Source organism: Cetorhinus maximus, chromosome 7, assembly GCF_964194155.1.
Source record: "Cetorhinus maximus chromosome 7, sCetMax3.hap1.1, whole genome shotgun sequence".
Taxonomy (NCBI): domain Eukaryota; kingdom Metazoa; phylum Chordata; class Chondrichthyes; order Lamniformes; family Cetorhinidae; genus Cetorhinus; species Cetorhinus maximus.
In genome coordinates this window covers 49,765,139-49,781,457 of record NC_135885.1, presented here as the reverse complement: position 1 = coordinate 49,781,457, position 16,319 = coordinate 49,765,139, and the positions used below count along the sequence as shown (strand labels likewise).

Below are 16,319 nucleotides of genomic sequence, written 5' to 3'. Positions count from 1 at the left end.
GCTTTTATTCTTCAGAACTGCAGCTGATACGAAGTAACTTGATTGAAACATGTAAGATCCTGGGGGGACCGACAGGGTGGATGTGAAGAGGATGTTTTCTCTTGTGAGTGAGAATCAAGAACTAGGGGGTCACTGTTTTAAGACGGATGAGAAATTTTTTCTCCCCCCCCCAGAGGGTTGGGACACTTTGGAACTCTCGTCCTCAAAATATGTTTAAGGGAGAGGTAGATAGAGGTGAAAGGTTATTGGGGGTGGGGAGGAGGAGGGTAGGCAGGGATGTGGAGTTAAGGTTAAAATTAAATCAGCCGTGATCTTATTGAATGGCAGAGCAGGCTCGAGGGGCTGAGTGGCCTGCTCCAAATTCATGTGTTCATATGAACTCCTGGACCCACATTTGCCCACTTGTAGGGATGAAGATGAAGGGAGGGAGGGAGTGTGTGAGATCAATGGACATTGATAAGTACCAGTGAGCTGCCATATAGGGGCATTTTTTTGTTATACAGCAGGTAGGTCAAGGGTCTCAAGCCTTTTGAAAGTGGTCGTGAATTAAGTTGTCATGAGCTTCCCTAGCAAGTGCCACAAAGGCTCTTTTGTCTGGTGCAGGTGGCTGATATTGATGTCCTGCCTCCTCTGATCCACCTCCTCCTCGTCAGAAAAGAAGTGAGTTTCCTCCAAGTTCTCTGGATGGAAGACCTCACCCCTTTACCGCCTGAGGGCTCCTCACTGGCATCAGAGAGAGGGTACTCCCTGTCAAAGAATCCATCCATGGAGGCATGTGAGGGGCTCGAACAACAGCTTGGCGTTACGGAGCACATATGCTTCATGAGTGCTCCCTGGAAGGCAGGCCCACACATGCAGGTTGTACTTTCAGTGGTCATATACCAGTTGGACATTTGAGTAGAAGCCCTTCCTGTTGATGAAGGATGCAGGCTGGTCCAAGGCCACAAGAGTGCAATGGATTATACCATGCAATGGCCCCAAAGCTAATACACCACACGTATTGCTCAGTGTTGTAGAGCATAAACTCACCAACTGTCTTAAACAGAGCAATGGTCACCTCCTTAATGCAGCAGTATGCAGCTGCCTGGGATATCCAACATATGTCCCAGGTGGATCTCTGGATGGGGCCAAAGGTGTAGAAATTCAGCACTGCAGTTTTCAAGTATCACCAGCACTGGATGCTCACCGAGTCCCATTGATCGCAAGTCATCCTGTAGCATCAGAGGTCAGTGATGGACTCCCTTCATAGGCATAATTTTCTCTGGTACTTCATATCTGGAGATACTGCTCCTAAACAGTCTAGCATGACCCATCTTCAGATTTGCTCCCATTGACATTCTCTCTGGTGTCCTTCTGTGGCCTATCCAGCCATAGGTTGCACCTCTTGCTGCTGCTGTGCCACCATTGGTGTTCGGTCCACCCTTCCACTACTCCACTGTTTGGGGGTCTAGGAGGACTGGATGAGTCCCATATCTTGCTCACTCCCACTTTATTGGCTGTTGCCCTTGGAGGGAAAGGCACTACAGTTACCGCACCGAGCTACCCCTCACCTTAAGTTTGCTGGTCCTCTCTCTTTCAGCAAAAAAAAAGTTTCTAGTCCAATGGAAGGCAGCTCCACAACAGATGACCTTCCCCTAAGAAGCAGAGGGTCTCGCCTGTATACTGTCACCTTTGAATGGTCAGGGAATCGGACAGCCCATAATCCCCATGCACCACACATCTAATTTGGAAGGCAACATTTACTTCCAGTCAGATGCATACAAATATCTCAATTGCCTTCTTACAGCTTCCATGGTGTATCACTGCCTCCTAAAAATTCAGCCCAGAGTTCCAGTGTTAGGCCTCCAAAATAAGGCTATTCTGCATGATACTACAAGACCCCACCCTGCTCCCCATCAGGGTAGAATTTAATGCAGCCCAAGTAGAGGTAGGTACAGATACCATTTATGGAAATACATATCCTGTACTCATTCATCTTATTACTTGCAATCTTAACCAGAGCAGTCTCAAAGCTGTTAAAATGTATCCTTCACCCATAGTGTTTGTCAATCAAGTATGATTAATCCTTTATGCTATTTCACTAAATATGTAATGATTTCTATTGTTAATCTTAAAGACTTTGCAAACAAGTTTCCTAGAGTTTACCTCAAATATATTGGGTATTTATGGTTGTGCTTTGAAAGTTAGTGCACAAATGATGGATCTGCTTTAAATATCCTCAGTTTCAGCTTCATTAGTCTTTGATGCACATGGATTTTACATGCATTAAGTGTTTACCTTTACTGCCCAATATCTAACCATATCATGCATTGATTTAAAGCATTATAACAATGCCAAAAGCAAAATACTGCAGATACTGGAAATTTGAAACAAAAAAAAATATGCTGGAAATACTCAGCATGTCAGGCAGAATTTGTAGAGATATAGAAAGAATTAAACACTTCAGATCATTGAACTTTCAAATCAGAATTAGCAAAGTTAAAGAGGAAATGGATTTTAAGCAAGCATAAAAATGAAGAGATTGTGGCAGGGGTTAAAAATGATTGGTTGTCTTCCTAGTGTTTAACTGGTGCAAGTTCTTGGCTTGTCCCAATACCATTCCCTATTGCTATAGCATCAGCCCTCTGTTCCCTTTAACCATTCTTTCCCCATTTCCCTGTCCATATCCACTATTTTCTGCTTTTATTGTAACAATGAAACCACTGCTACAAACTGGATACTGCAATCTTGCATGTTACTTCTCATGCACTTTATTCTCCAAAAGGCAGATTGAGCACCATACCAAGTCAAAAATTACTTTCATGGTACACTATCATTCTTGGTTTCTACAGTTCTTTTGACAGCCAACCACAGCAATCTTCCCCAAAGCCATGCAAACTGCCCTTATTTGGTCCCATTTATGAAAATCTGAGTCTCTCCCTCATATCTACAGGCTGGCCCTGGCAACTATTAAAAGCCTAGGGGCAGCTTCTACATATATGCAAACTCTCTCCCCACCACTCCAACACTTCTGTTTTATCAGAGTTTGTCCAACATCCAATCTTACATTAAAATTTCTCAGTTAAACATTGAGAAAAAAATAGCCTAGTCTCTGGCACAAATCTGTTTCCTGATCACAGACTCCGCTCTCCTCTCCAATCATTGCCTCAGATTGAACAAGGGCATTTTCAACCTTGGAATCTTATTGAATGCTGTTTGAACTTAAGTCTTCCACTGGATGCAGTCTACTTACACATCATTGCATAGGATTAGGAAAATCACTGACCCATTAAATATTCCATATCCATGGATCTGGTGCATAAGTTTGACTATTTCTTTAAAATTTCTGCAAATCTATACCAGGAAGTAGAGAGAAAAAAAGTGTGTCGCAATCAACCAAAAAGGCATCAGAATCAGATTACTCCAGGATTGTTTAACTGGAAATACTCCACAGCCGTCTGGCAGCATCTATGGAGAGAGAAACAGTTAACATTTCAGCTGTTACCTGTTTCTCTCCGAAAAAGCTGCCAGACCAGCTGGGTATTCGCAGCGCTCAGTTTTTATTTCAGATTTCTAGCATTCACAGTGCTTTGCCGTCATGAAAAAGTCAAGTGTCAATGACATAAGTAATTCCATCTGTAATGAATTTGTACATGCCCAAAATTGGGTATGGGAAGAAGAGCATCAAGCCTTTCACATGAAGAGCAAGATTAGTTACCTACCAGACATATTTTGGATCCATTTATAGTCACTTTTGCATTAATAGACAAAGCCTTATAGAAGTGGCTGCCAGACATGTAACCAGATCTGAAAAGTAGGTAGTCTGCAGAGCCTCACCTTTAATGAGGGCACTGGGGTATATATTCACTGAATTACTGTTATCCTGTGCAATCAGGCACTAGATATGCAATTGCAGATTTTGAAACCATGGCAATTGTAAAGCCAAGCTAGGGTCATGCTGGTGCCCATCTTTCAATTTCTCCCCCCCCCCAAAAATCAGCTCATACACCATATCTCATTGATAGCATTTTGAGCACTACCTCTAGTTTCTTCTGCAGCCTCAGCCAGTAACCGATGCCACAACTTTTGTCAAGTCAAAAATGTTCATGTTTATATATAAAATTAACCTAAGGGCAAAAGAAAGCAGATACTAACAACCACATTCCATTAAAAGTTGACTGCCTGGAAGTTTTAAAACTACACTTAAATATCGACCCTCAGCATTATGTTGAAGTAAATGTGGTGTCTTTCAGCTGAGATTAAACCAAGACCCCATGGCACTGAGGGTTTTCTCTGGTGTCCTGAGCAATATTTTATCTAACATTAAAGGTTCAGGTCTTGTGTTTATTGGTATCTTGCTGTGTGCAAATTGGCTGGCAGGTTATGTTTTGCCATGTTAGTGACTATACTTCAAAAGTGCATCATTCCCTGTAAAGTACTTCAGATGGGTCCTGACTTTGAGAAATTCATTGTACAAGATATTTATTTACATGTTTTGTTCAGGGGAGTCCCACAATAAAGCAAAAGTTGTCAGCATAAACTATTATCTGACTGACTGTCATATCAGAAGATCAGTTGAATGTAGAAATTACTATTGAAAAACCCTTCCCAAAATTCTTTGCAGTTCTTGCCAAACTTTTTTTTAAACCATACATGAGCAACAGGTTATGGTTAGTTCCTCAATAGCCTATCCATCTTTTAGTTAAAATAAAAGCTTCACATCTTGCAATATTAGGTTGATTAAAATTTAGTTTTTCTAGAACCTGCTCACCCACCTAAATTTGAACTGTTACTGTCAGATCATGAATCCCAAACACCAAAATCAAATAGCACAAGATTCCTACCTCCATTAGTGTTGGTTCACATGTTATACCACCAGCTAAAATGGAGGATCCAAAATGAAAGTGGTATGTGCTGAGAGAACTTTTAGAAATATGCTAAAAGTAAAAATGCTACAATATTCCCACCTGCTTTCACCAAAAAGTAATGTACCTCCCTGTTCTTGTGCAATAAAATATTAATAATCCATATTGGTGAAGCTTTCCCCTCTGCCTAGAGTTTTAACTGCAGGCCCATCCATGTCAGTCTACAACAGGCTGACCAATATAACAAATGAAATGTTACCAGCATTTAGCTGGGATCCAGCACCCACAATGTGCAGCCTAAGGTGATTGGGCTAATAGCAGCAGTCACCGACTGACCAAACATGGACCAAAACAGTATACCAGAAAAAGAGTAGCTTGTCAAGTTTGTGCCTACATGTTACCTGGAGAGTTATACAGCCATTTCAGTTGAGCACGCTGAAAAGCAATGCAAATAAAATTTTAAATACCAGGAAATAACCTTCAAGAAGTCATTTCTGCTAACCTGCGATATTAGTATTGCCAAGTTCCCCACCAACAATAGTACCATTGACCATAGGCTTAATTAGACCAACCATACACTCAGTACTTAGCCTTGATCTATAACTTGCCACTCAATCTTAAAATAACTCCACTCCTCTGCTGAGTCTTATGTCATAGATACTCTGGCTATGGTTCCAGCAACATCCAGGAAAGTAGTTTGATCAACCCCAAGAGACTGCAGCAAATTCCATTTAATTTATACACTATTTGCCAATACCCTTCTAGGAGAAGGCAATAACTTCAGGGAGGATATTCCCCAAAAATATCTTAGCATCCTGATTTGGTATGCATTGTTCCTTCATCGCTTGGTTAAATGACTCTTGGGATCTGCAATCATTTGCAGATAGAGAGGTTGCCAGGAATAGAGATTATCTAGGCTGGGATTGTTTTTTTTGAGAAAAAGGGTTGGGGGAAGGCTTACTGGTGTATAAAATCCAGGGGTCTTGGTGTAAAAAAGGAAGGACTTGTTAGTAGACAAAAATCACCAGTTTGAAGTATTAGAGGGAGTCAAGTAATTTTCCATCTTGAGGATGGTGAAAATCAGAAATTTATTGCTTGTAAGGGTGTAGAGGCAAAAAGCCCCTTAATTGCATATGTACCATTCACATCCCTGGGTGGGGGTTACTATTAACCAGAAACTGAACCAGACCAATCATCCAAATAGTGTGGCTACAAGACCAGGTCAAGAGGCTGGAATTCTGCAGAGTAACTCATCACCTCACTGAAGCCGGTGTACATCTACAAAGTGATGTCAGGAGTGATGGAATACTCTCCACTTGCCTGGATGAGTGCAGCTCCAACACTTGAAGCTTGACACCATCTAGGCAGAAGAAGCCTGCTTGACTGGCACCTCATCCACCATTCACTCCCTCCAATAGTGGCAGCAGTACTTTCTATAAGATGCATTGCAGCAACCTAAGTTTCTGTGGCAGCACCTTCCAAACCTATTACCTCTACCAACTAGAAGTGTAGCAGATGGGAACACCACCTGTAAGTTCCCCTCCAAGCCCCACACATCCTGACTTAACCGTCTAGCTGTTCCTTTATCATTTAGATAAAAATTCTGAAACTTGCTAACACTAAATGTACCACACCCTAGACTGCAGTGGTTCAAGGGCCACCTTGAGGGCAATTAGGGATGGGCAACAAATGCTAGCCTAGCTAGTGATACCCAATCAAGGGGGAAATGCTATAACCTACTGGTCTACAGATCAAGATTATACTTGCTAGATTTTTTGGCCACAGATTGTGGGCCAAAAACAGCCTCCTTCTGGGATTTGGGCCACAAGTCAATGCAGGATTAAAAATCTTTCCTCTGGTGGGAAGTTGAGGATCTCATTTTAACAAATTAGACCTAATCTTAAAAAACTGCTTTGATATCTACCTTTTAAGTTCCATCTCCCACCTTACCCCTCCACCTAAAAAGTTGAGACCAGGTCAACTGAAAAGGGTTACATGATCAAGATTATGGCTGATCTGCCTTGTTTTGCCATTGATGAAACATGTTCGAGGGACTAAACGGTCTGTTTTGTTGTTTGACTAGCATCTTCTCTGGGCAATAAATGTAACTTTATTCAGAAATCAATATACCTGTAGACAAGTGTAATCATATAGATTAATAGGAAGTATCTAGAACAGCATTCTACTATCTGGGAATAAATAATGTCAATGTAAATAGAATTGGAGCAGTCCACAGAACACGTTATACCTTGAAGAAATATGGCTAAATAGTGTTGGTTAGATTATGTATTCCTACCCATGAAGTGTGGAATTTAGCAACAAGTGCAAGTGCGTATCCTATGGTGTATCACTACAATTTAATCAAATAGAAAGCAGTTTAAAAATGGTATTCAAACTTGAATACCCTACAATGAGTCAGGGAGATCATTGCTCTTGCCTTGGTCATGTTGTATTCAATCTTGAAACGAATACAACCTAGAATGACAACAGTGTAGTGAGGGGTTGTAAACCATAAAGCGAGTGTTCTCTTTGCGCCTCTGAAAGACGACCAGACCATTTAGCTTATCCGTACAAGTTGCGTGCTTTGGGAAGTAATCAAAAAAAAAGATTAATTTCCCCCTTCGGCAGCTAGAGATAATGGTCAAGTTGGTGACAACGTGCAATAAATGTAGAACAATTTTATTGTTTTATAATTTTTTAAAAAAGCAGAAAAATTACGAATTGGTAGGAACGCGCGCCACCCGGTGGCCACGGGTCAGGATCCTCCGTTGCAGCAGTGACGCCGAGTAGCGCGTTTGATGTGACGTTTTGATACAATTCACGATCCAATGATAAGCGACAATTAAATTATTAACACATGGTTTTAGAAGTGGCTTGGGTTTGGTTAATCCGCTAGCAGTGATGATATACATGCGATACGAGGAGAGAAAAATCCAATAGAACAGCTGCTGCCAGTTTCACGGTCCACCACTGATCGTGTATTTAATACCTCGAACATCGCTTGTGAATACAACATTGGTAAATGTGGTCAAATTAGTGCAAGTTGTGCGCTTGGAGTAACTGCCTGGTATTTAAAAACGTCCAAGTACTAGAATCATACAGAAGGGGCAATATTATACTTGAAAGTGGTTCATTTCATTTACCCAGGTTATCGTCACAATTTTCACATTACATTCATGTTTGGATCATCCGACACGGGTCACGCCGTTAACACTGACCATGCCGAGCTTATTCAGCGCATTCACGAGGTTTTCAGCTCCAAGGCCACTTTCTGGTGTTTGGCATCGATGGACAAAAGCTCATTCATTTCGTTCTGCTGGTTCTCCGCGCTCCTGGAGGGGTGGTTGGGGTGATGCCTCCGACACGATTGCCTCACGCAAGCTTTCACCAACAGATAAAACAATTCGGCCACGTTTAACAGCGCGCAGACCCCAGAAACTACGGTCATGAAAATGATGAACACCGTCTTCTCCGTGGGTCTGGAAATAAAACAGTCCACGATATTGGGGCAGGGGGAGGCGCTACACTTCACCAGTCGGGCCATCTGAAAGCCCCCATACAGGAAGTACAGCATGTAGGTGAAAACGATTTCAAAGATGATTCGGAAGATGATGCTGATGACATAGGTCCACCAAAAAGCACCGACGATCCGCATTTTCTGTTTCCTCAAGGCATCGATTTCCTCCCTCTTCAATAAGCCCCGCCGTTTTTCCAAGCATTTCTTCTCTTCGTGCTGTTTGTATGCAACATGTAGGGAGACCAAGAGGGCAGGGGTAGAGATGAAGATGACCTGGAGGCACCACAGCCTGATGTGAGACATTGGGAAGAATTGGTCGTAGCACACGTTCTTGCAGCCAGGCTGCAGCGTGTTACAGATAAAGTCCGACTGCTCATCGCCCCAAACACTCTCCGCCGCCACCACAAGGATCATGATTCGGAAAACGAAGATTACGGAGAGCCAGATTTTCCCGATGCTGGTAGAGTGCCTGTTGACACCTCCCAGGATAAGGTGCAGTTGTCCCCAGTTCATCTTCCGGTTTTAGTCAGTTCTGAAAAGTTAAAGTAAAACCAAATCATTTGAGTTAAGTACAATTTGAAGAAGTGTACGAGCAACAACGATACTGCCGCAAGGATTTAGGCCAATAACTTGAGCTCGACCTGTCCCTTAAACCCATTCACTAACGATGAAGATCCCAATTCTTCTATTTCCCCCCCGCCCCATGATTAAAATGCAGAAAAAACAAGGAGTGCGTAGGTTATTATTGGCGGCCTTAAAACATTCAGAATCCCATTCTCAACTTTTATAAAGTCAGCGAATCGATAGTTATCCGCGGACCTCCTTTTGCATTCACTAAGCTTGCATAATTTCTGCTTTAAAATTCAGCCGTTCGTATATGTTTCTAGGTGGATGGAAGTGAGACTTGTTCCTCAGCAAAATATATTCAAGCAGTGGTTAATGACCCGGTTGAACAACCGCACGAAGTAGAGCCCAGATCACGAGAGATGCTCAGCTCATTTGGCCAAACATTGACATGCTTCGCGTTAATCAATTAAGATTGTTAAATATTGGAAACATGTTGCACAGGTAGCACATACATACAATCCATTTAGGTCAAAGTCTGCGGGTTTCTAAGTTTAGACAGACCTATTGTTCAGAGGAACAAACATATCAACTATTTGCATAACCCTAAACTCCCAGGTTTGGCAAGACCCAATAGAAACCCAAATCTTCAACCTCTTCCAGCCAGAAAAGTGCCAGATTTCTTTAAAAGGCACCAGTGTAGCAAAAGCTTAGACTACTCACGAGTTTAGAAAACAATTGAACTTCTTGTTCTCCGCTTAGAATTAACCCTTCTAATAGTTTAGAACCATTAACAAGTGAATAGATCAATCTTCCGCAGTTAATACAAAACTGATTAGGTTTCACGCCGTTATATTCAGCACGCCTTATCAAGTGCATGCCTGCAAGTACAAAACTCAAAAGCAGTAAAAGTTTGCAAGTGGGTGTTGAGTGTTGAGAATATCTTGTTATTTACCCGATTTGGAAATCTCAATTTCGAGAAGTTGAATAAGACCGAAATAGAAAAAAAAAACAGGAACTAGTGCTAAACACTATCCTCCCGAATTGTGAAATCAGTATTTTATTATTCAGTCTCTATACAAGAATTCTCATCGATTTTAGGTAACAAATATCCAATTGAAATTGGAATTCAGTAGCTCAGATGTGGATAAAATTTCTAAATTCGTATTTCTTATATCAACCACTATGTTAAAATTTCAAAAATCAAAGTGATTCTTGGCAGACAGACACTCGGCTACTTAAAAGTTATGTAAAAAAAAACATCCTTCTGAAGTCCAAGTCGCCACAAATATGTAAGAATTTTGTGCACCCGCTCATACTTACTTCAAGTGGAGTTCCTAAAGATTCGCACTGGTTTACTAGCGAAAGGTAAGCATCCAATTTCCGAATCCTTGGAGTAAAACTCTTAAACGGTTCCGATGACTGCTGTATTGCTTCCTCCCCTCGATGATGATCTGCTGCTGCCGCCACTACCTAACCCTTTTTATAGCGACTCACCTGAATGACGCAGTGTTGAGAGTACAAGGACGTTATAGAACGGGTTCACCTACTCGCACACATTGCAAGGAATTTGCTGATGAAGGAAATTGGAGGCTGCTCCAAGTGAAAAACTAAAACAAAAACAGAAACAAAAATACCTGGGAAAACTCAGCAGGTCTGGCAGCATCGGCGGAGAAGAGTACAGTTGACGTTTCGAGTCCTCATGACCCTTCAAGTGAAAAACTATCCGATTAGGCCTATTTTAATGGGCCAAAGAAACAATTCATTAATATGGTAAATGCATGTGTGGGACTCCATGTAGCTAATCAAATAGGCCAAAATAAACATGACTAATTAGAGCATCAGAAATAACAACACTATTATAATGTTAGTATTTAAAATACACTCAATACCCAGCCAGTGCCTAACGGTTGCAGAAGGTCTCTTACATATCAATGAACACTGACCTCCTCTTCCAAAGCCACAGAAATGCAATGAACAATGCGCTAGAAATGAGGCAGCCACTCGTCATCCTCCTCCTGGAGCTATAAATTACTGTTTTGGCAAGGCCCACGACTTAGCCTTCAACTCACCCACCCTGACCACACCAGATGACCAAAGGTCATGGGAGCAGGAGTAGGACATTCAGCTCCTCAAACCCATTCTGCCATTTGACAAGATCATGGTTGATGACTATCCTAACTCTAATTAATTGCCTGGATTCGACAATCCTAATACCCTTGGCTAAGAAAAACCTATAATCTTCAGATTTAAATTTTTTTTTTCATTCATTCACAGGATATGGGCTTCGCTGGCTAGGCCAGCATTTATTGCCCATCCCTAGTTACCCTTGAGAAGGTGGTGGTGAGTTGCCTTCTTGAACCGCTGCAGTCCATGTGGTACAGTACACCCACAGTGCTGTTAGGAAGGGAGATCCAGGATTTTGACCCAGCAACAGTGAAGGAACAGCAATATATTTCCAAGTCAGGATGGTGAGTTACTTGGAGGGGGATTTCCAGCTGATGGTATTCCCATCTATCTGCTGCCCCTTGTCCTCCTAGGTGGTAGTGGTCGTGGGTTTGGAAGGTGCTGTCGAAGGAGCCTTGATGAATTCCTGCAGTGCATCTTGTAGATGGTACACACTACTGCTCCTGTGCGATGGTGGTGGAGGGAGTGAATGTTGTGGATGTGGTGCCAATTAAGCAAGCTGCTTTGTCCTCGATGGTGTCTAGCTTCTTCAGTGTTGTAGGAGCTGCATCCAGGCAAGTGAAGAGTATTCCATCAAACTCCTGACTTGTGCTTTGTAGATGGTGGACAAGCTTTGGGGAGTCAGGAGGTGAGTTACTCGTCGCACGATTCCTAGCCTCTGACCTGCTCATGTAGCCACAGTATTTATATGGCTAGTCCAGTTCAGTTTCTGGTCAATGGTAACCCCCAGGATGTTGATAGTGGGGGATTCAGTGATGGGTAATGCCATTGAACATCAAGGGGCAATGGTTGGATTCTCTCATGTTGGAGATGGTCATTGCCTGACACTTGTGTGGTGCGAATGTTACTTGCCACTTGTCAGCCCAAGCCTAGATGTTGTCCAGGTCTTGCTGCATTTGGACATGGACTGCTTCAGTATCTGAGGAGTCGCGAATGGTGCTGAACATTGTGCAATCATCAGCGAACATCCCCACTTCTGACCTTATGATGGAAGGAAGGTCACTGATGAAGCAGCTGAAGATGGCTGGGCCGAGGACACTACCCTGAGGAACCTCTGTAGTGACGTCCTGGAGCTGAGATGACTGACCTTCAACAACCACAACCATCTTCCTTTGTGCTAGGTATAACTCCAACCAATGTCGAGTTTTCCCTCTGATTCCAATTGACTCCAGTTTTGCTAAGGCTCCTTGATGCCACACTCAGTCAAATGCTGCCTTGATGTCAAAGGCAGTCACTCTCACCTCACCTCGGGAGTTCAGCTCTTTTGTCCATGTTTGAACCAAGGCTGTAATGAGGTCAGTAGTTGAGTGGCCCTGACGGAACCCAAACTGGGCATCAGTGAGCAGGTTATTGCTAAGCAAGTGCCGCATGATAGCACTGTTGATAACCCCTTCCATTAATTTACTGATGATCGTGAGGAGACTGATGGGGTGGTAATTGGCAGGGTTGGATTTGTCCTGTTTTTTATGTACAGGACATACCTGGGAAATTTTCCACATAGCCGGATAGATGCCAGTTTTGTAGCTGTACTGGAACAGCTTGGCTAGGGGTGTGGCAAGTTCTGGAGCACAAGTCCTCAGTACTATTGCCGGAATGTTGACAGGGCCCATAGCCTTTGCAATATCCAGTGCCTTCAGCCTTTCTTGATTTCACGTGGAGTGAATCAAATTGGCTGAAAACTGGCATCTGTGATGCTGGGGACCTCCGGAGGAGGCTGAGATGAATCTTCTACTCAGCACTTCTGGCTGAATGTTGTTGCGAATGCTTTGCACTGCTGTGCTGGGCTCCTCCATCATTGAGGATGGGGATATTTGTGGAGCCTCCTCCTCCAGTGAGTTGTTTAATTGTCCACCACCATTCATGACTGGATGTGGCAGGGCTGCAGAGCTTAGATCTGATCCATTGGTTGTGGGATCTCTTAGCTGTCTATCACTTGCTGCTTATGCTGTTTGGTACGCAAGTAGTCCTGTGTTATAGCTTCACCAGGTTGACACCTCATTTTTAGGTATGCCTGGTGCTGCTCCTGGCATGCCTCCTGCACTCTTCAATGAACCAGGGTTGATCCCCTGGCTTGATGGTAATGCTAGAGTGGGGGATATGCCGGGCCATGAGGTTACAGATTGTGTTAGAGTACAATTCTGTTGCTGTTGATGGCCTACAGCGCCTCATGGATGCCCAGTCTTGAGTTGCTACATCTGTTCAAAATCTATCCCATTTGGCACGGTGGTAGTGCCACACAACACAATGGAGGGTATCCTCAATGTGAAGGCGGGACTTCGTCTCCACAATGATTGTGCGGTGGTCACTCCTACCGATACTGTCATGGACAGATGCATCTGCGGCAGGCAGGTTGTTGAGGATGAGGTCAAGTATATTTTTCCCTGTTGTTGGTTCCCTCACCACCTTCTGTAGACCCAGTCTAGCAGCTTTGTCCTTTAGGATTCGGCCAGCTCGGTCAGTAGTGATGCTACCGAGCCACTCTTGGTGATGGACATTGAAGTCCCCCACCCAGAGTACATTCTGTGCCTTTGCCACCCTCAGCGCTTCCTCCAAGTGATGTTCAACACGGAGGAGCACTGATTCATCAGCTAAGAGAGGGTGGTACGTGGTAATCAGCAGGAGGTTTCCTTGTTCATGTTTGACCTGATGCCATGAGACGTCGTGGGGACCAGAGGCAATGTTGAGGACTCCCAGGGCAAGTCCCTCCCGACTGTATACGACTGTGCCGCCACCTCTGCTGGGTCTGTCCTGCCGGTGGGACAGGACATACCCATAGATGGTGATGGTGGAGTCTGGGACATTATCTGTAAGGTAAGTAAGGTGTGATTCCATAAGGATGATATATCAGGCTGTTGCTTGACTAGTCTGTGAGACAGCTGTCCCAATTTTGGCACTAGCCCCATATGTTAGTAAGGAGGACTTTGCAGGGTCGACAGGGCTGTGATTGCTGTTGTCGTTTCCGGTGCCTAGGTCGATTCCTTTTTTGAATCTTTGTAGCGATTTGATATAACTGAGTGGCTTGCTAGGCCATTTCAGAGTCAACCACATTGCTGTGGGTCTGGAGTCATATGTAGGCCAGACCAGAGATCAGACCAGGTAAGGACGACAGATTTCCTTCCCTAAAGGACATTAGTGAACCAGATGGGGTTTTACAAAAATCAACAATGGTTCCATGGTCATCATTAGACTTTTAATTCCAGACTTTGATTGAATTCATCTGCTGTGGCGGGATTCAAACCCAGAGCAATACCCTGGGTCTCTGGATTACTAGTCCAGTGACAATACCACTATGCCATCACCTCCCCCTAGGACCTATTGTTTTTTTGCCAGAAGAGTTCCACATTTCTACCACCCTTTGGATGATGAAATATTTCGTACGTTCTCTCCAAAAAGGTCTGGCTCTGATTTTAAGATTTTGTTTCCTTGTCCTGGTCTCTCCCGCCAGCAGCAACGTTTCCTCTACCTTAGCAATTCTTTTCAAAATCCTAAAACTTCAATCAAATCACCCATTTACTTTCTATTTCCAGTGAATAAAAGCCCATTTTACATAATTTTACCTCATGATTTAACCCTTGGATCACTGGTGGCATTCTGCTGCATCTACACTGCACTCAGTCCAAAGCCAATATTTCCATGGTGGCAGCCACACTGTACACAGTGTGACAGATGTGGTCTAACCGTGTCTTTGTATAGAAGTAGCAAAAACTCCCTGTCCTTTGTAATTTATATTCTAGCTCTCTAGTTATAAAGGCTAACATTTCATTCACCTTTTTGTTTATATTTTGTATCTGACCACTACATCTTAATGATGTGTACCTGGACCCCCAAACTTCTTTCTTCTTTGGATTTCCACAGTTCCTAGCCTTTCACAGTTTAAAAAAAATCTACCTTTTTATGATGCAAATCAGATGACTTCAGACTTACTTGCCTTGAAATCCATCTGCTTAATCAACTACAGGATATGGTGGAGAGATGTTGCTGGACTAGTAATCCAATAGGCCCAGGCATAATGCTATGGGAACATGGGTTCAACAGCTGGTGGAATTTGAATTTAATTAATAAATTTGGAATATGAAGCTAGTCTCAGTAATAGAGACTATGAAAATATCATTGATTGTTTAAAAACCCATCTGGTTCACTAATACCCTTTAGGGAAGGAAATGTGTCATCCTTACCTAGTCTGGCCTATGTAAAACTCCAGACCCACAGCAATGTGGTTGACTCTTAACTGCCTTCTGAAATGGCCTAGCAAGCTACTCAGTTCAAGGGCAGTTAGGGATGGGCAACAAATGCTAGCCTTGCCAGTGATGCCCACGTCCATGAAAGAATAAAGAAAAAATAAGGGACAGGACATTTCCTGAGACAATCGTAGTTTAAAAAAGCCAGTGTGGTTCAAAATATTAAATACGGTTGGAAATCAGGGCCAGAACTTAGCTGTGTGAAATCAGGAAAAGCTGATGAAATTCCATTTCAAATCTATCCTTCTCTGGTGCAATGGTTTTGAAATAAAGTTTTAGTTTTGTTTGAAATCAGATTTGCTGCTCACAGAAATCATATTTGGATATTACATTCCTAATCCTTGGCACATGCTTGAAACATTTTCATTTCCTTAAACTTTAGGAGAAAAGATGCAAGATAAAGGAGTAGCTTTTTATAGATTCTTCCCTTATTAGTCAATCAGTGGATGCCAAATCTCAGAGTCTGATTTGGACCTATAGTTCACAATCTGAGCATTGTCTTATGGCTCCTCAAGGCAGCATTAGTGGAGCAATCCTTGTCAGTTCCTTCATCAATGACCTTTCCTCCATCATAAGGTCAGGAATAGGACTATTCATTGACATAAAAGCAAATTACTGCGAATGCTGGAAATCTGAAACAAAGGGCAGGAGTTTCCCCTTGGCGAGGTGGGGGGGTGGGGCCCGCTCGCTGACGCATAAAATTATGCGCGGTGATGTCAGGCGGAATTCCCGATGTCACCGCATCCCATTTAAATTTTCAGGTAGGTGGGGGGCGCAGCAAAATCAGCTGCGTGCCCGCCGACCATCAATGGCCAATTGAGGCCATTGACAGAGTCATTGAAGTAATTGATGGACCTGCTCATCCAACCTTAAGGTTGGTGGGCAGGCCAGGAGCCCTGGTGGGCTTCAGAAAAAGCTTGAAACCTCATCCACGGGTGGGATGAGGTTTCATGTAGGTTTTAAAAAATG

At 43.1% G+C, this 16,319-nt stretch overlaps 1 protein-coding gene across 1 annotated transcript; it reads right to left on the bottom strand.

Moving 5' to 3' along the window:
- Positions 1-7,582: 7,582 nt before the first annotated feature.
- On the bottom strand, positions 7,583-8,888 carry gjb8 (gap junction protein beta 8). Its single transcript, XM_078544860.1, has one exon. It carries the CDS (start codon positions 8,872-8,874, stop codon positions 8,086-8,088), a length of 789 nt encoding a protein of 262 aa, XP_078400986.1. The 5' UTR covers positions 8,875-8,888; the 3' UTR covers positions 7,583-8,085.
- Between the last annotated feature and the right edge of the window lie 7,431 nt (positions 8,889-16,319).

Coding starts and splice junctions, on each gene's coding strand:
- gjb8 (XM_078544860.1), bottom strand. CDS start 8,874: ATGAACTGGGGACAACTGCACCTTATCCTGGGAGGTGTCAACAGGCAC.